This window comes from Drosophila bipectinata, chromosome XR, assembly GCF_030179905.1.
Source record: "Drosophila bipectinata strain 14024-0381.07 chromosome XR, DbipHiC1v2, whole genome shotgun sequence".
NCBI classification, from domain to species: Eukaryota; Metazoa; Arthropoda; class Insecta; order Diptera; family Drosophilidae; genus Drosophila; species Drosophila bipectinata.
The window spans coordinates 4,477,050-4,496,010 of record NC_091735.1 but is presented as its reverse complement, the minus strand read 5'-3'; the positions used below and the strand labels follow the sequence as shown (position 1 = coordinate 4,496,010).

Here is an 18,961-nt window from a genome sequence, read left to right as displayed (position 1 = left end):
CTACTTTACAAGGGGAGAGACAAGACAAGTAAAGCTCTGCGAAGATTACAGGGAGAAATCTTGGTGGATTTTAAGCTCGCTGATGATAGAGCGATAAATCGAAAAGATAAATAACGCCCGTACATGCCGCCCCCGGAATGCTGGAATCAGCATGATATGGCTTCTATTGTGTTATTGGACTTTCTCAGGAGTAGCAGTGGTGAATATTGGCAATGGACGTAACTTGTACAGCGATCTCTTAAAGGTTCCAGAAACAGTTTGCAGTGAGACAACGCGAACTAGTCCATCTTCTCCAGGATGAAAATCGATTATTCGAGCCATCTTCCATTCGTTTGGGAGGAGCCGGTCATCCTTGATTACAACTAAATCGTTAATTGTCAGGTTGGTTCGTTCTTGGCGCCATTTCGGACGTGCTTGTAGATGTGAGAGCCAATCGGCGCTCTATCGATGCCAAAATTGCTTCAGGAGCCGTTGACCTTCTTGAGGAGCCGTTGGGGAGCCTTCTGAAAGAGAAGGTTCCGGTGGTGCCAATAAAGGTCCTCCTATGATGAAACGCCCGGGAGTAAGTGGGGACAGATCGTTTGGATATGCTGATAAGGGGCAGAGTGGACGTGAACTTAAACATGATTCGATCTGGGTGAGCACCGTGGATAGTTCTTCATAGGCCATAGCAGTGCTTTTGAAGGAACGATACAGATGAGTTTTTACGGCCTTTACGTTCGCCTCCCACAGTCCCCCACAATTAACACAGTGCGGTGGGTTGAAATGCCGCTGGATTCCACGGGCCGTAAGAATGGGTGCGATGTTCGTGTCGATGGCTTTTCGAATGCCAGATGCGAAAAGAATTGTCTGCTCCGATGAAATTGGTTCCTCCATCGCTGTATAGATGCTTGCAAAAACCTCAACGTCCGATAAAGCGTTGAAGAGCCCAAAGGAAGTTTTGAGTAGATAGTCCTGTGACTGCTTCTAGATGTATCGTCTTGGTTGCTAAACATATAAACACTGCGATATATGCCTTGTATGTGTGATGCCCACGAAATATCGAGGCTTTCAAGTAAAAGGCGCCTGTGTAGTCGACGCCAGTGGCTTCAAAGGCTCGACCAGGTGGGTTGACTTGATGTAGTGGCAGATCCCCCATTAATGGTGAAGGTGGCTTTGGGCGATGTTTGAAGCATTGGACACATTGTAGTAAAATCCTTTTTACTGCTTGTTTCCCATTGACTATCCAGAATGTATGCCGAATGGTTGTTAAGGTGAGCTCGGTGCCTCCATGAAGAGTGTTTCGGTGGGCATTTTTGATCACGAGGTTAATCGAATAATGCGTTTTGGGTAAAATGTTCGGATTTTTCTGTGCTTGGGACAGTTGTTGAGCGTTCTTTAGTCGCCCTCTGATTCGCATAATCCCAAAGTCGTCTAAAAACGGGCAAAGAGCGCTGAGGGCACTGTGCCTGGATAAAAATTTTCGTGCCATGACTCGGCTGATCTCTGGAGAAAAGGCTTCTTTCTGCACCATCCTTAGGATTTGATGCAGAGCTTCCCGTAATTCTGGTACTCGAATCGCGCCCACATGACGAAGTCCAGTAATGATGGTCGGTTATCTTCATTCTTTGTGATGTTGGTCAGGGGGATTAGAGTATGTGTTTTTCGGCCACCGATTCTCATCCTCCCGTAGCCAATCGGGAACCACCAGATGTCATGCCTGGTTAGCTGGTGAGGGGTAATACCCCTTGAAGCGCAATCGGCTGTGTTTTCTCCAGAAGGTAAGTGCTGCCATACGACAGCCCGTACTTAGTTCCAAAATCTTGCCAATTCGGTTGGAGACGAAAGTCTTACAACGTGTCGGATTTCCTTTAATCCAATATAAAACGATTGATACATCAGTCCAGAAATTAACGGGCATGGGAATTCCGGTGGATGAAACCATTTGTACCCATTAGCAGCATTAGTAAGTACCCATTTATTCAGTTGGGCACCCAACACTGCACCAGAGAGTTCGATTCGAGGAATTTGTTGTGGCTTAATGGGCGTGACTCAACTCCGTGCTGTTAATAGGGGCGTGCTCACTTTCCCGAATTGATATTGTATTCGGAGATAAACGCAAGCTCTGTATGCTTGCGAGGAGCCATCACAAAAGGCGTGTCACCGGTCTGATGACCAAGCCATCGAGGTTTTTTCCACTTCACAATGTTTGGTAAAAGATGTCGGAATTCTTTACATCGGGTTTGAAGAATTGAGGGTAACGGGCCGTCCTAATCGAGAGCGGATTGGTTTTTGTCGGATGTCTCGGGTCGCCACTGCCAGATGACCTTTAGAATGCTCTTGGCAGCAGTAGTGACAGGAACTATAAAGCCTAAGGGATCATAGAGGCGAGCGACTACTGAAAGAAAGGAACGTTTAGTAAAGGAGGCTTAAAGGTCAAATCGAACCTTAAAGCTATAAAAATTCTCTTGTGAGCTCTAATCGAGATACTTCTACATTTCTTTTTTGAGCCAGGTGCTGGTCAGGAATTCCGGATAAGATATTTGAATGATTTGATGCCATTTCCTGAATTCCAATCCTATCGATTTTAGTGTAGCGATAAGTGGATCCCGTATTTCCAATGCTCCAATGCTCAAACACGGAGCACAGTGGTCGATTTGGCCTCGCTAGCAGCATTTAATTATGATTTTTAAATTTAAATAAACGTTAATTTAAGTTTATCTATCGATAATATACACCTTGATTAGATGCTACTTGATGTTTTCTAAGCTCATCGATAAGCTGATGATCAGCTGTGAACTGTCAAAGTCAACATATGTTTCAGCAGTTTATATATACTATTTTGGCGCCCTTTTGCTTCTTTGTTGCATATTTGAATAAACAGTGCAATTTACGATTATTCTAGTGCAAGTTTGGTTTTTAACAACTGTTAAGGTATGTGCTACATAGAAAATCTGTGCTCTGTGTGTGACGTGTCAGTATGTGTTACTTATAAATTGTAGTGGATTTCGAGTGTATTAACAATGTGCGGAATAGAGCGAACACCAGTCTTTCGTGAAGTAGAACTTAAAAGATTCACCTGGATGCACTCTGGTTGCAATTGTTAGTTTAAGTGTGAATTACACAGTGCGACAAAAAAAGAAAAGTTGGAGGAACTTTTGAAGAGACCTAGTAGGAATTGTTCATTAGGTCGAGTATAGTATAAAACCAAGTTCGAAATTTTTCATACACCCTCAAAACTTGATTTATTTCGAAAAAACAGTTTTTTTTGCTCTTAAAAATTCCTGAACGCGTAATTTTAGGCCGATTTTCAATTTTTTTACGTTTTTTAATAGTAAAATGTTGTAGCTTTTGAAAAAAAAAATACATCTTTAATTTAATCATCTTTAATCTGTCCGAAATGTCAAAAATGAAGTGCGTAGTCCTGCGTATCTACAAGTTATTTTACTTTTCAGGAAGAATGTTGGTGTCGAAGCGCGCACTTTTCTTAGTATGGCACGGCGAAGAAGTGGGTAGTCCTGCGTATCTACATTTTATTTCACTTTTTAGGAAGAATGTTACTGTCGAAGCACGGCGAGAAGTTTGTAGCAAATATGATTGTAACGAAAAGGAGCTTTGCAAAATTGGGAAAAAACTGCGCAATTTTAATAGTAGGCTTGTCCAGTATTGCAAGAAATTCGATATAAACAAGAAAGAAAAGCTACCTTCGGGCGGAACCAAAGCTTATATACCCTTGCAGTTAAAGCCGGATAAATATACCGCAAACATCGAATACAGTTAGCCGATCCTTATAAAAATATCATAATAAAACAAATTTATAAAAAACCCTACGAAATTGGCATGTAGTCGATCCCAATGAAATTTGGCACGTAGTATTATTCTGCCAAAAATAGCTCTCTTGTAAAATTTGAACTCTCTAACTTTAGAAACATCAAAGTTTTACCACTTCCGATCAATAAGCTATATGGCAGCCATAAGATATAGTCGGCCGATCCCTGCCGTTCCGACTTATATACTGCGTGCAAAGGAAAGAAGGGTGTGTGCAAAGTTTCAAGTCGATAGCTTTAAAACTGAGAGACTACACACAGACAGACAGACGGACCGACGGACATGCTCATATCAACTCAGGAGGTGATCCTGATCAAGAATATATATACTTTATAGGGTCGGAGATGTCTCCTTCACTGCGTTGCACACTTTTGGACAAAATTATAATACCCTCTGCAAGGGTATAATAAGGCAGCTTTTGAAAAAAGCAATAAAGAATGGCTAGACATGCCTCAGGTGTTGATGGAAAGATCATCATTTAAAAATGTTGGACGCCCAGTGAAAAGTTTTTCATTGTGATGCAGAATAACTCAAATCAACAAACTATCAGGCATTTCGGAGAAAGTCTCGACGGATGCATTATTGTTGGCTGCAAGTAGCCGCTTGTATAAGGTTGTAAATATTGTAAATACATCAAGAATTGTGTCGAAGCTGAATGCTGACAAGGAGATTAATGGAACAATGGAAACACTGCACGAAGATTTTTACAGCAACCAAATTTAGCTGCGCGCATAACAAGAGTAACCAAATTTAAATATTCCGATTTAGCGGTGTCTTGCGAGCATTGTCTTGAGGAAATTACTTAAACACCAATGCATTCGGATCGTGCGCTATGGAAACTGCCGAAATTTTTGTTAATAAATACCCTTGGGTTTACATGCCATCGTCTGTTCACAGAATTTTAATTTTTTTGTATATAATGTACATATATTAAATTTTTATATATAATCTTTCTTATTTGCTTCTTGTATAACATAAGTTATAGTTCTATTTCTTATTTTTTTCTTTAGAATGCAAAAAATGTAATAAAAATCTTTTTTAAATATAAAAAAAAAAATTACGAAAAAAAAACCCTATAAATTGCATTTTTGTCCACATAATGCAAAATTGAGTAACAAACCGAAAATAAAAAACCAATTGAAGATATATGTAATATTTCAGAAGTTATTAATTTAATGCCGCTAGCGAGGCCGAATCGACCACTGTGCGATGTAGCCACCACTTCATGATGACTCCTCCAAAATCATTTTGGAGCGGTGGGCCGATGCATAATATGTCGTTAAGAGATTTTCCGTTCGAAGTGGTACATGATGCATCGTTTACCACGGCGTGTGTTGGGAGAGTACATGATGAGAAATACTGTTAACCTCTTGGAGTGATCATTTGATGTCAAGCTTCTGCGGTAGTGATCTCGGAGAGTTGCTTAAGGTCAAAATATTTTTTGATGGTGGAGTGAAATTGTTTATTAAGTGTGTCGTTTCTGTTTATCCGACGTTCTTAGAGGTGGAATCTATTGAGTTCGAGACTTTCCGATGACTTGTTCCTTGTCAAATTCAGTTTTTAACGGAAGCCGGACCAGGTATTTTTTATTGGGTTGTCTGGTGCAAGTACGCTGGAAATGATCTTCACACCATAGTTCTTTTGCTGTTAACGTCCTCTCAGAGCTGATTTGATCGAGATCAATGAAACCTTTACCAGTGCATCTAGATTAGTCTGATGCCATTGAATGTTTCATTGCTATGGCCAAACACGATCCAACCTAATTGAGTGAGTTGAGGTTGATTTGATTTGAAGCTCCTTTCCGTAAATCTGGCTGATGAGAAACGTAGTGCGATGTTGATTTTCCAAATATATTTATTGAAGTGGACTGTATGTACTATGCTGCGTGTTCACGGATTCACTGCTCAAGAATAAGTAACTTAAAAAACTAAAAGCGACGCAGCGCCCGAATGTGTATAAAGAAGAAAAAACTAACACTAAGAAAAGACGACGCGTCGATCTGCATTGCCATGGCAACCCGAACACTGGCAACGCCGCCAGAATGGAGTCCGTTTCTCAACATCCCGGCTCGCCCTAAAACATCGTTTCTGAACAAGGTAGTATAGCAATCTTGGTTATGGGTCGAGTTGCTTCTCCTGTAGCAGTTTTCAATTTGACAGCCCGAACCATACAGTCAACTCCAGGGTACGTTGCGATAACCTTTGCCAGTGGCCAGAAAGCTGGTGGAGTATTCGAATCCTTGATGAGGACGACGGTTCCCAATTCCACATTCGGCTGCGGCGTTTCCCATTTGGGACGTTGTTGTAGCGTAGTAAGGTATTCCTGGTGCCAGCGCTTCCAGAATCCTTGGTAGAGTGCTTGAACGCCTTGCCAGTAGTCATGTCGATTTTCAGGGATGTGGCTCAGGTCCCCTTCAGGAATGGTTGTAAATGATCTGCCTATCAACAGATGTGCTGGAGATAGATATGTGACATCGGTGTCCGGTGTATAGTACAATGGTCTCGAGTTTACCACTGCACTGATTGTAGCTAGTAAGGTGTGCATCTGCTCGAACGTCAGGATAGTGTTGCCAATGATGCGGCGCAGATGCAGCTTGACTGATCGGACGGAGGACTCCCATTTTCCTCCCCAGTGAGGTGCATACGGTGGAATGAAAACCCAGTTAATGCCTTCGTCTGCCAGAGTCTGTGATACCAGGTCTCTGTGATTTTTAGATGCCAGAAGTTGTTGCATCTCATCCAGTGCTCGCTTTGCTCCGACAAAGTTCCTACCGTTGTCACTGTAGATCTGTGCGCATTTTCCTCGTAGGGACATGAATCTTCTGAGGGCTGCTAGAAATGCCTCTGTGCTAAGGTCAGTAGCGAGTTCCAGATGTAGTGCCGAAGTGACGAGGCACACAAAAAGGCATATGTATCCCTTTGACTTCTTAGCGTTGCGACCCTTTCGATCCTTAAGAATTATTGGTCCAGCGTAATCACATCCAGAGTTGACAAAGGGAAGCGATTGTGTGATTCGGATACTTGGCAAATCGGCCATGAGTTGGTGCGTAGTATGATGCCTTTGACGAAAGCATCTGATACAGTTGTGAGTTACCTTCCTTATCAAATTTCGTGCACCAATAATCCAATAACGTTGACGAGTTATTACAAATAGTGCCGATGTACCTGGGTGCAAGTTTACCCAGTGTTCGTGTTCCAGGAGCATCTTCGTAATGCGGTGAGCCTTCGGCAGCAGTATCGGGTGTTTGACTTCTTCCGGTAGTTTAGATTGTCTCAAGCGCCCGCCAACTCGTAGTAGGTCATCCGAACCAATAAACGGTGCAAGCTTTGATAATTGCGACCTGTTTCGCAGTGGTTGATTCGTCTGGAGAAGCATTCGGTTTTCTCCAAAGCACGCCTGTGCGTTTCTCAGGCATACAAGTCGTGCTGCCTTGATCTCCTCAAAAGACAGGGTAGTTGATTCCGCTCGGTTTCGTGTCTTTTTCAGTCGTCGGATAAAGCGTAGAACATAGCCCACGGTATGTACCAGCTTCTGCCAGGATGAGACGCGTTCAACAATGTCGTCGAACGCTGAAAGCTCACGAGTGAGCATGGCTGTGGTCCTCAATTCATCTTGTGCATGATGGTCTGAAAACGTGAAACTAGTTTCAGAGTTTTGTACCTTAGCCGTGTAATCGTCATCGTTGAGCAGCCATGGTGGCCCGTTCCACCACAGGTGAAATTCTAGTAGTTGGGAAGTCGTCATTCCCCTTGATGCGCAGTCGGCGGGATTCCCCTTTGAGCTTACGTGATGCCAGGTATGTCGTGGCAACGTTTCCAGAATTTCCGAAGTGCGATTTGCGACGAAGGTTTTCGTCTTTGATGGTGGATATGATAGCCAGGATAAAACAATAGTTGAATCGCACCATGCAACAACCTGAATTTCCATGTGTCGTAGTCCTTCCTTGAGTAATCGTACCAGGCGACTTAACAGCAGCGCTCCACACAGCTCTAGTCGAGGTAAGGATTGTTGTTTCAGTGGTGCTACCCTGGTTTTGGCAGCCATCAACGAAACCGAATAGGTTCCGTCCTTGTTTCGGCACCTGCAGTAAACAGCAGCAGCATATGCCTTGGTCGATGCATCGGAGAAGGCGTGTAGCTCAATCGAGTCCTCCTTGCTAAGGACAAATCGTGGTATTTGCAATTTTCGTAGCGTGTCGAGATCTGCTCTGCACTTGAGCCAAGGTTCGGCAATGTTTGGTGGAAGCTCCGAATCCCAATCGAGATCCAATAACCATAGCCTTTGGAACATGATTTTGAATTGTACCACAATCGGCGATAGTAGGCCAAGTGGGTCAAAGATACGTGCAACATCTGAGAGGATTTGCCTTTTAGTGCAGCTCGGATTTGATGTCAAGCCGGTTTGGTACATCAGCGTGTCGTCGGTTGGATTCCAGTAAATTCCAAGAACCTTTATCGAATCTTGTACTCGTGCGTTTCCCGTGCTGATAGCGTCTCTGGAATCGGGCTTACATATTAGTAATGAATTGGATACCCACTTGTCAAGGTCCAATTTGGCGTGTGACATCAGTTGTAATAGCTCATTCTTATTTGCTAGTAGCTCATCTTCGCGGTTCGCTCCAGTGAGTACATCGTCGACGTAGAAGTCCTCTAGAAGAATTCTCGATGCAGTTGGATATTCGTCTCTGTAATCCTGTGCCAGTTGCTCCAATACCCTTACAGCCAGATAGGGCGCACAAGCTGTCCCATAAGTTACAGTGCGTAACTGGTAGTGCTTCAAAGGCGCAGATGGATGCTCTCTCCATAGGATTCTTTGGTAGCCTTGATGATCGGTGCTTACCCAAACTTGGCGAAACATTTTGACAATGTCTGCGGAGAATACATATCTATACATTCTGAAGCGGAGACAAACAGCAAAAAGGTTGCGCTGAATGCTCGGCCCAACGTGTAGTGTGTCATTCAGAGCCACTCCTTGAATGACCCGTCGAATACGACCCTAAGTTTTCGTCCAACTATAGGGTGATGGGGCAGATAGAAGAGGTTACCTGAATCGTTGCTCAATGGTTTAACTTCGGTCATATGACCAAGACTTAGGTATTCCTGCATGAATTTTACATACTTCTCTCGTAGATCCGGATTGCGCTGTAGCCGTTTTTCTACAGCCATGAAGCGAGGTTGTGCTCCTTGGAGAGTGTCTGCAAACTTCGGATTTGCCGTCTTGAATGGTAGCTCGACGATATACTTTCCATCGTTGTCCCTTTTGTGCGTCTCGAGGAAATGTTTCTCCACCGTGTCTTCGTCTGGATCCTTGCGAGCGTAGCTGCTGATTTCTTCTATCTCCCAAAATCGTTGTAGTGTACTATCAATGTTGCATGTGAAGAATAGCGTTGTAGTTGTTGGAGACGGATTAACTCCAACCGATGTGATGACCCATCCAAATATCGAAGAGATGGCAACAAGATTGCCCATGTTGTCGTGCATCTTTTGGCCCGTTAGAGTGCTCCAAACGTAGTCGCTCCCCAATAAAATGTCTATCGGAGCCACGGCTGCGAAGTCGGTATCCGCCATCAGGAATCCATCGAACACCTTGAGTGATGATGGTTCGATGTTGTTTCTCTGCAAAGACGATGTGATCTTACTGAGAACGTGTGCAGTAATCTTTAGTGCGCTGTCTGTGAATCGCGATTTGAGATTCAGCTGTGTGATTCCTCTGGTTGCCTCAGCCTTGATGGAAGAAATTCCCGATACCAATATCCGAGATGATGAACGTGCAAGTCCAAGTGCGTTAATGCAACGTTCCGAAATGTATGACAACTCAGAACCACTGTCCAATAGTAGCCGGCAGCTTGTATATGTTCCATTTGCGTTCTGAACAAATACCAATGCAGTCGGTAGCGTGCTTTGGCGACGCCCATGTTTGTGTGTAATTCCTGCAAGGCCTTGTGCGTATGCAGCCGATTGTGAGCCATGTGCTCGTGCTATGTGACTCACTGTCACCGATGAAGCTTGAGATTCGTCCTGATTATGCTGATTCTCCCTTCCAGTTGGTACGTCCTGTACCGTAGCCTGCGAAGTGTTCGTAGTTGCTGCAAAGCCTTGCGCGGATGCAGCTTGTTGTACATGTAGTAGCGTATGATGTCGTCCGTGGCATGTTCTACAGTTGAATTTGGATTCACACTGCCTTGTAAAATGTCCCGGTCTCAAACAGTTGAAACATAGCGATTTTTCCTTTGCCATTGATCGCCGTTGCTCAACACTCAGCGCCAGGAAGTCCGCAGAGCCTGCTAGGTGATGCTCGTTCGTATTGCCTCTGACGTAGGTGCCCCTCTCGACAGCCAACATGGCGTTGGCATGCATAGGTCTTTTTGCCTTTTCCTGCTGCTTAGGTTTGCCATCCCAATTGCTTTGGCGTTGACTGAGTTCAAATTCCTCACAGCGAGTATCCAGGAACTTAAACAAATCGTTGGTTGTTGGTGACTTCAGATCGCGGCTGTCCTCAATCCATTTACGGCGTGTTTCGGCATCCATTTTTTGCAAAATCAAAAAGATGATCCAGCAATCTCGTGTGTTTTCTCCGATCGCGTCCAACGCTCGAACTATCTCATTTGCTCCATCAGTTACTTTACGTAGGACCGATACATCAATCTTTGTGGTCTCCGGAAGCTTCGTGAATTTCTCCAATAGGGAATAAACAATGTGGCGTGGTCTGTCGTATCTCTCATTTATACGCAAAACTGCTGTTTCGTATGCGCTTTCTGTTATTGGTAAATGTGCAATAAGGCTTGCCGCCTCATCGGTCAACAGTGACTTCAAATAATGAAACTTCTGCGTATTTGATAGATGTCGTTTCTTATGAATGGTACTGTCATATATGTCTCGAAATGCTGGCCATTCCTTGTAGTCTCCAGCAAAACGCTTAATTTGAATTTTCGGTAATTCATTGTGCATTGGTTCTGCGTCCACGACGCCATTGTTCGAAATAGGTGTACTTGCTGCGTCGGAAACAGCCATACGTTCCAGCATCTGTTGTTGTTGTTGTAGCAACTGGAGAAGTGCGACTCCACTGCCCATTGAGTCATTGCATTGACTTGTTGATGGTGCTTGTGGCTCCAGTGACCGCTTTGCTGAGACAAGGAACTCCCTTGCTTTCAGGTACCTTGCTTCGTATTCTGCGTTGTCGTCGGCTGGATCTACGTACCCATCGACCTGATCATGAACGGATAATACATCTCCAAGCTTTTCGAATTCGCTCCATGCAAAATCTAATCGTTCCAGCAAAACTTCGATTCCATCCTTTGATTGCGTTGCAGGTAAACGCTCAGCTAAGGACACGATCCTCGTGATCGTACTCTTGAGTCTGCGGCGGCCCGCAACCAGTAGTTTGTATTCCTCCATTTAAGGCAATACCAAGCGAATTATTCTTTCAGTCAATCCGGGTCTGAAGGACAAAACTTTTTTATGATGAGAAACGTAGTGCGATGTTAATTTTCCAAATATATTTATTGAAGTGGACTGTATGTACTATGCTGCGTGTTCACGGATTCACTGCTCAAGAATAAGTAACTTAAAAAACTAAAAGCGACGCAGCGCCCGAATGTGTATAAAGAAGAAAAAACTAACACTAAGAAAAGACGACGCGTCGATCTGCATTGCCATGGCAACCCGAACACTGGCAACGCCGCCAGAATGGAGTCCGTTTCTCAACACTGGCAGCAAAAAATATGGTATTAGATCTACTCCAAATAACGCATCGATATGGCCTGGCCTGTTAGGTGGGATCGGCCAAGTGCAATCCCTGAAGATGCTGACATGGTTATCGAGTTTAGGACATGCGATGGTCGCACCAGATGGTAAAATTAAAGGTCCGTACATGAGCTTATGGAGAACTCTGTACTAAATCTACAGATGTTCTTTAAGTTAGCACCGATCCCGGTGATCTGTGCTGTGACTCGGTGACGTGGAAGTCCCAGTAACTGAGGGGCACGTTCTGTGATTAGCTTGCCCCCAAAGTCATGATCGATCAAGGCTCAAATAACTGCAGTTTGTCCGGTGCTGTTATTATGTAGCTGTACTAGAGCTGTGGCCAGCAAAATGGATCGAGTTGACTGCGCGGCAGTGGCCATCAGCACTGTAATGGAATCGGAAAGTTGAGCAGGATCGGAGCTTTCCCTTGCTGCGTTCTGAGTAATCGGTGATGAGCTGATTTACGTTGTGAGGAAGTGAAGCAGGGTATGGTGACGATGTCCGCATTGTAAATAATTCTTGTTGCTGCCACACTGCGACAAGGGATGATTGATGCTGAGGCAATTCAGACATGCCTTTGTATGGTCAATAATTCGTTTGCGGGCAAAGCAATCCTTGGACAAAAAATCAGGACATCGTTGCAAAATGTGTTGCCCCTTACAGTTTATGCAAGAAATGGAACCGCTGGTTCCAGTCGTGGTGTGGAACGTGCTGCCCTTGTAGAAGCCGAAACCCTTTTGCTTGGGATTTTGGCGTGGATAATTTGTTGATTGTAGAGTTTTGCGTGGGCTGGGAACATTTCCGGTTCTCAATGATTTTCATGCTGACGAGGCGATTGTTGAGGAAGGTTGCCAAGTCGAGGAAACTCGGAATGTCACTTGAGCTTCCCAAGCAATGTTTGCAGGATTGTACAGTTATCGTAGGTAGTCTAGCGATCAAATGATGGACTATCTATTGCGTGCTAAAATGGATATTCGTTTTGAGACGATTGAACTCGTTGATGCATACGTTGGTTCAGCATATGTTTTATCTCTGATGAGCTTTCCCTTGAGATAAAGGGTAAGTCGTAGAGGGCGTTCATGTGGTTCACGAATTGTAAACGTGGGTTATCATAGCGTTTGATGATAAGATCCCATGCGATAGTGTAGGCGCCATCCGTTAGTTCCATTTGGTGTACATATTGGTCCTGCTCTTTAGGCAGTGCTTGATTGAGGAAATGGAACCGCTGAATATTTGATAACGCCTGGTTCTGGTGAATGAGTTGCATAAACAGATCATGGAAAGCTGGCCAATCTGTATACTTTCCAGAAAAGTTAGGTACTGGCAACTTTGGAAGTTTGACTGCCGCACCACGGCCACGCTTCAGCTGACTGGGAAATAGTTTTCGGACTCCGTAGTTATTAAACAGAACGCTGTGATAAATTCCTCTTCGAACTGGTCCGCTAAATTTTCGACGCAGGGTGTGTGGGGTAGCCAGCGCTTACAAACTCTTGATGATTCTTGTTGAATTGCTGGCTTAATACGTTGAGTTTGCAAAGGCGCAATTGGAAATAGGGCTTAGTTTTCCGAGAAGTGTCCTTCTTGAAGTTTACTTGGAGTTGGTTGAGCTGATTGTGAAGATCTTTCTGGAGCTCAATCAAGCTATCGGCGTTGCCACCCTTTGCCATTGTTTCAGACTTTGCACTAGAAGTCCTCGCTGGCTTGGGCTTGCTCATTTTGCGTATTCACTCACACTTATGTATGTATGGTCTTCCAGACAATGGGCTATGCGCGACACGTGCGATGCAAAGATCAATTCCGTTATTTTCGCTTCCTCTTTATCGAAGAGTATGAAGGAGTAAAAAAGGAGAAAAATAGTTCCGTGTTGAAATAAGGTGTCCATTAACGGCTTTGGTGGAACTGTCGGAGATGACCATGGATTGTGGAGTCGTGTGTGGATTGTTCCCCTCATGGGCCACCAAAAATGTTGTGACAAGTGCCTTTCATGGGCGGAATGTCATAGTTGAGCATAGTTCTGATCGGGGGGTTATGCATTGAACTTCATTTATTTATTTAATTGCTAATTAATTAATGTTGTTTATGTTGGTTAGGTTACAATTATTTTTGAATGGGTAAGCTTTAATCCCTCTTTTATCCCTGACCTTCTCCACCACTCCGATCGCCTTGCTTCTTAAACAACTACTTTACAAGGGGAGAGACAAAACAAGTAATCTCTGCGAAGATTACAGGGAGAAATCTGGGAGAAGGAAAGCTTACTTCGGGCGGTACCGAAGTTTATATACTCTTGCAGTTAAACCCGGATATATATCGCAAACATCGGAATATGATAATATAACCCAATTTATTATAACACAAAATCTAAAAAAGTCCCAAACTTCTATCTTCAAAAATACCAAAGTTGGTATTTCCACCAAAAACCATTACCGATCGTTCAGTTATATGGCAGCTATAAGATTTAGTCAGCCGATCGTTATAAAATTTGGTAGGTCGGATTATCTGACCAAAAATATAATCTGTACCAAGTTCCCGCTTTCTATCTTTAAAAACACGAAAGTTGTGTCATTTTCGATCGTTCTGTTATATGGCAGCTATAGAATATAATCAGCTGATCCTTATGAAATTTGGCATGTCGTATTATTTTGCTTTATATTTTGCATTATATATTGCATTATATTTTGAAATATATTTTGCAAAAATAGCTTTCATGTAAAATTTGAACTCCCTAACTCAAAAAACACCAAAGTTGTACCATTTCCGATCAATCAGTTATATGGCAGCTATAGGATATAGTCGGCTGATCCCGTTCCGACCTATATATTGCGTGCAAAGGGTAGAAGGGTGTGTGCAAAGTTTCAAGTCGATAGCTTTAAAACTGAGAGACTAGTTTGCGTAGAAACAGACAGACGGACAGACGGACATGCTTATATCAACTCAGGAGGTGATCCTGATCTAAAATATATATACTTTATAGGGTCGGAGACGTCTCCTTCACTGTGTTGCACACTTTTGACCAAAAATATAATTTCCTCTGCAAGGTAATAGTATTATTATACCAGTATTAATAGGCAAGGATTAATATAAAAAGTTTAAGAGACATAAGAAAACTAAATTTCGGCCACATTGTAGAAATGAATTACTTTTGGTTTTGAAATCGGGACAGCAATGGAAAAAATAGTAAATAAAATGTATCTTACTCACAGCCTGGTTATGTTCCTTTGTAGCATCCCTAGCCCAAAGTGTTTTCGGTGGTTTAGCTATGTATTTAATTATTATTTTTTGGGAACAGACACTAAAAAAAATTAACTTTTTTTGTTTAAAACCTATTTAGTACATAAAATTTAAGAACGCTGACATCGCTTAAAAATAGTTGATTATTTTATTATTGAACCTGCTTCATCTTGGATTTTTCCTTTTTCAACTCTTACATTAAATTGTTTAAGTGTTGCCTCGGCATTAAATATTATGCATATATTTTTTCTATACTAAAATTTTTTTTTTCTGATAATTCTTTGTTTTTAGCCACATTAGCCTGGCTTATAAAGCACAACTGCATTTCTCGGAACTATCACCAAGCATTACTATGTATATCCCAAAAAAAACAACCCGGATCAATTGGTTGGGGAAACATTCTCCGGTTTCTTCCGCTCGGTGTCCCTCTCCGAGACATAATAATTGCGGGACTCTGCCTCCATTTCTGACACCGCTTTAGTGTGCTTTTCTCATTGTTGTGGTTGTTGTTCTTAAATATCGTCACTATATACGAGAACGAGAGTCAAGCATACCCTTATACATGGACAACGCGAGGTTATGTTGACTCTGCGCGATGAAGTGAGGATATGTTCACTTCTAGGCTCCCATTTGGTAAGGTTTTGGCATTTGTCCGGATCCTATGCTGCCTCAATCACGCACCCATCCCCGATGCTACAGAAACCTGGTCCAGTTCCGTGCACGTTTTGATGCTGATCGAGGTGTGATCGTAAACGCTTTACTCCTAAGCTTGGTTGTGCTTCGCACGGCATTTTTGGCTCGCTAATCTTTAGCTTGACTGTGGCTTTCCCAGTCACTACTCTTCAGAATTTCACCTGAAAGACTTTTGTTATTCACCTAGTGCTTTGTTATTTTCCCTGCTCAACTGTGCACAAGTTACAGTCAATAGGGTTGCTCTACTTCATTTGACAGGAGATAGAGGTACCAGATAGATAGCGCCTAACATCTTTAAATGGATTGTTATAGTGAATATGTTTTCGACTTATTTTATCGACTTTTTTTTTGTTAAACTAAATTTGAATTTATTTTCATAACCTTTATCAAATTTAAATCGTACGATGGTAAATATAAGTTTTTCAGCATCCCAATCTACCGGAATGGTACGGCTAGATATTCGAGCTGCTTTTGATTCCGTCTGGCTGATTTATAAAATGTGCATTTTAAACTTTTCCCAGATTCGAATGCGCTTGTTATTTCCCCAGAAATCATTAAGTTAGTGAAGAGCTTTCTTTCCAATAGGTCGTTCTCGGTACACATAGAAAGTGCAACGTCTTTCATAAAATACATCCCAGAAGGCTGCCCGCAAGGATCATGCCTTTCTCCAAGCCTGTGTAACATATTTACAGCAGATTTTCCAGTTCTGTCCATTTTTTCCATGTCGGTATTCGCTGATGATACAGCTATTTTAAGCTCAGGTAGACTACCTTCGGATATCACAAACAAATTAACTCTAGCGTTTGAACAAAATAAAAACTTCCGAAAATGGAAAATGGAAATTTAGTCTGATAAAACCCAGGCAATCTATTTTACAAGAAAACAGAAAAATATCTACATTCCCAATGGAGCAATCAAGCTAGGGAATACTTATGTCAACTGGGAACCTAGCGTCAAATATCTAGGACTAATTCTAGACAAAAAACTGAAATTTGGCGACCATATAAAAACATTAAAGCAGCAAATCTTATTTTCTTTCCGTTTTTCTCTGAGAACAACTTATTATCTGATCTTCTAAGTGTCAAACCCATTTATTCGCCAGGCCCCGATGGAGTACCAGGCTGTGTGCTAAAGTACTGTGCCAGGGCTCTGTGCAAGCCTCTTCTAAGACTTTTCAACTTATCTTTGGAAACCACGATTTTTTCCCTTAAGTGGAAGGAATCATTCATTATTCCCCTACATAAAAAAGGGAAAAAGTCCCATGCTGCCAACTACAGAGGCATCTCTAAGTTGTCGGCAATTCCAAAGTTATTTGAAAAATTAATTACCCCTCATTTGCAACACCTTTGCTCTTCGATTATATCTCCCTGTGAGCATGGCTTTATTAAGCGTCGCTCCATCACCACAAATTTATTGGAGTTGACATCCTTTGTCATAGATAGCTTTTGTAAGGGATATCAAACCGATGTAATTTACACAGACTTCATCAAAGCATTTGATTCAGTTAATCACTCACTCTTGTTGAGTAAACTGAATATGCTGGGTTTTCCTAAAGACCTCTTAACGTGGATCTCCAGCTTCTTTGATGGAAGGACACAAAAAGTCTTATTTAAAAACATACAATCCCGTTTGGTCCGTGTTACATCAAGGTAGTCATCTTGGCCCGTTAATATTTACGCTTTTTATAAACGACTTGCCCCCTGCTTTAACGAACTCTTATGTATGCAGATGATGTAAAGCTTTGTCTTCAGTACAAATCCATATCTGCCCAATGCAGTCTTCAGTCTGACCTTGATAACTTTCAAAAATGGTGTTTAGCTAATGATCTAATACTTAATAGATCAAAATGCAAGTATATGTCTTTTCATCGTTCTTGCCCTCTGCAAGCTACGTATTCTATTAATGGGGTTGCCTTAGAAAAATTAACTCAGGTTAATGGTCTCGGCGTCCTATTAGACATTAATGGTTGGAAAGGCTAAAGGAGTCCTTGGTTTTATTAAAAGGTGGTCAAAAGAATTTAATTAAAAAAAAAAAAAAAGTGAATATCATGGTTCGAACTCTTTACCCCTTCTTAAACAGAAACGCCCGCCTGAGCTTAGAAAATAAACTGTTTCTATTTAGATCAATCTTCTAAGCAATAATTATTTATAGTGCACCTGTCTGGGCAGATATAGCGAAATGCCATTTAAATGAGCTCCAAGTGTCCCAAAATAAAATATTTAAAATTATATACAACCTACCTTTGCACCACGCTACGACTGATTTTCAAATACTGCTCGAACATCGAGTTAGTTTTAGATAGACTTCCACGCCTTACACTTGGTTTTACCACTAACCATACAGCATATAGACAACCCATTTCATACAACGAAAATGGACGCAAAAATTTCTTGCGACAGGCCCCAGCAGGCCCCAGAGCGGATTTCTTACGCTCTCTTACGCTCATGGTTCGTTCATCTTACGCTCATTCTCTCATTAAATGTTTTCTGTTTCTCAGTCTCTAAACGGAGCGCGATGAAGAAGGTTGGCCTGCGCTTGGTTGATCTTCGTATGTATGCGTGTCACACATTCACATACATGGGTGTATGTGTGCGTGCGATTTCGTTTCGAAGCCAGCGCACAAAATTTTGATTTTTCTTACTTTTCAGGCTTGCTACCCTAACAAAATTCGGGTATTCGTTATTTGATGAAATGACGAAAGAAATTATATTATTTTTTATATTCTATTTTTTATTATTTCAGCATACATTTTTAATTTATTTAGGAATAAGATTGAGTGTTAGTAGTAAAATGTTTTCTGTATATATATTTTTACGAATCATTAAAAATATATATACTGAGAATATGTCAGAGTATATTTCAGTCGGAGTCACTTAAAACGCCGATTGCTTTTAAGTTTTTGTTGTTTTGCAAGAGGCTTGTGCATGCCTACTCTAACGATGGAATGATTTTTAGGGGAGGGTGAAGAACCGAAAACAGCTCATGGACTTGTTTACCTTTTTTGTTTACAATTTTTCAGGCACTTGTTATTATTTTGGGTTATTGTGAGATTTAATTAAATTATTGTCGTTAATTTAATAATTTCCTTATATATTTTGGAACTTTAAAAAGTCGCCGCTCGAATTTGTTTAAGTGACTCCGACCGAAATATACTCTGACATATTCTCAGTATATTGATTTTTAATGATTCGTAAAAATATATATACAGAAAACATTTTACTACTAACACTCAATCTTATTCCTAAATAAATTAAAAATGTATGCTGAAATAATAAAAAATAGAATATAAAAAATAATATAATTTCTTTCGTCATTTCATCAAATAACGAATACCCGAATTTTGTTAGGGTAGCAAGCCTGAAAAGTAAGAAAAATCAAAATTTTGTGCGCTGGCTTCGAAACGAAATCGCACGCACACATACACCCATGTATGTGAATGTGTGACACGCATACATACGAAGATCAACCAAGCGCAGGCCAACCTTCTTCAT

General features: G+C 41.8%; 1 protein-coding gene across 1 annotated transcript; it reads right to left on the bottom strand.

Moving 5' to 3' along the window:
• Positions 1-2,249: 2,249 nt before the first annotated feature.
• Positions 2,250-13,264, bottom strand: LOC122321876 (uncharacterized). Its single transcript, XM_070283133.1, has 5 exons — positions 13,034-13,264; positions 9,798-11,012; positions 8,852-9,530; positions 5,979-8,546; positions 2,250-2,377 (listed from the first exon to the last, which is right to left on the bottom strand). The coding sequence occupies exons 1-5, from the start codon at positions 13,262-13,264 to the stop codon at positions 2,250-2,252; spliced, it is 4,821 nt and encodes a 1,606-aa protein (XP_070139234.1).
• Between the last annotated feature and the right edge of the window lie 5,697 nt (positions 13,265-18,961).

Bases quoted from the DNA above. Each gene is read 5' to 3' on its own strand.
- LOC122321876 (XM_070283133.1), bottom strand. From the start codon at position 13,264: ATGAGCAAGCCCAAGCCAGCGAGGACTTCTAGTGCAAAGTCTGAAACA. The intron at 11,013-13,033 runs GTAAGCGCTGGC...GTTCATGATCAG, and splicing joins ACAAGAATCATCAAGAGTTT to GTCGATGGGTACGTAGATCC. The intron at 8,547-8,851 runs GTAACCTCTTCT...CTTATGGGACAG, and splicing joins ACCATTGAGCAACGATTCAG to CTTGTGCGCCCTATCTGGCT.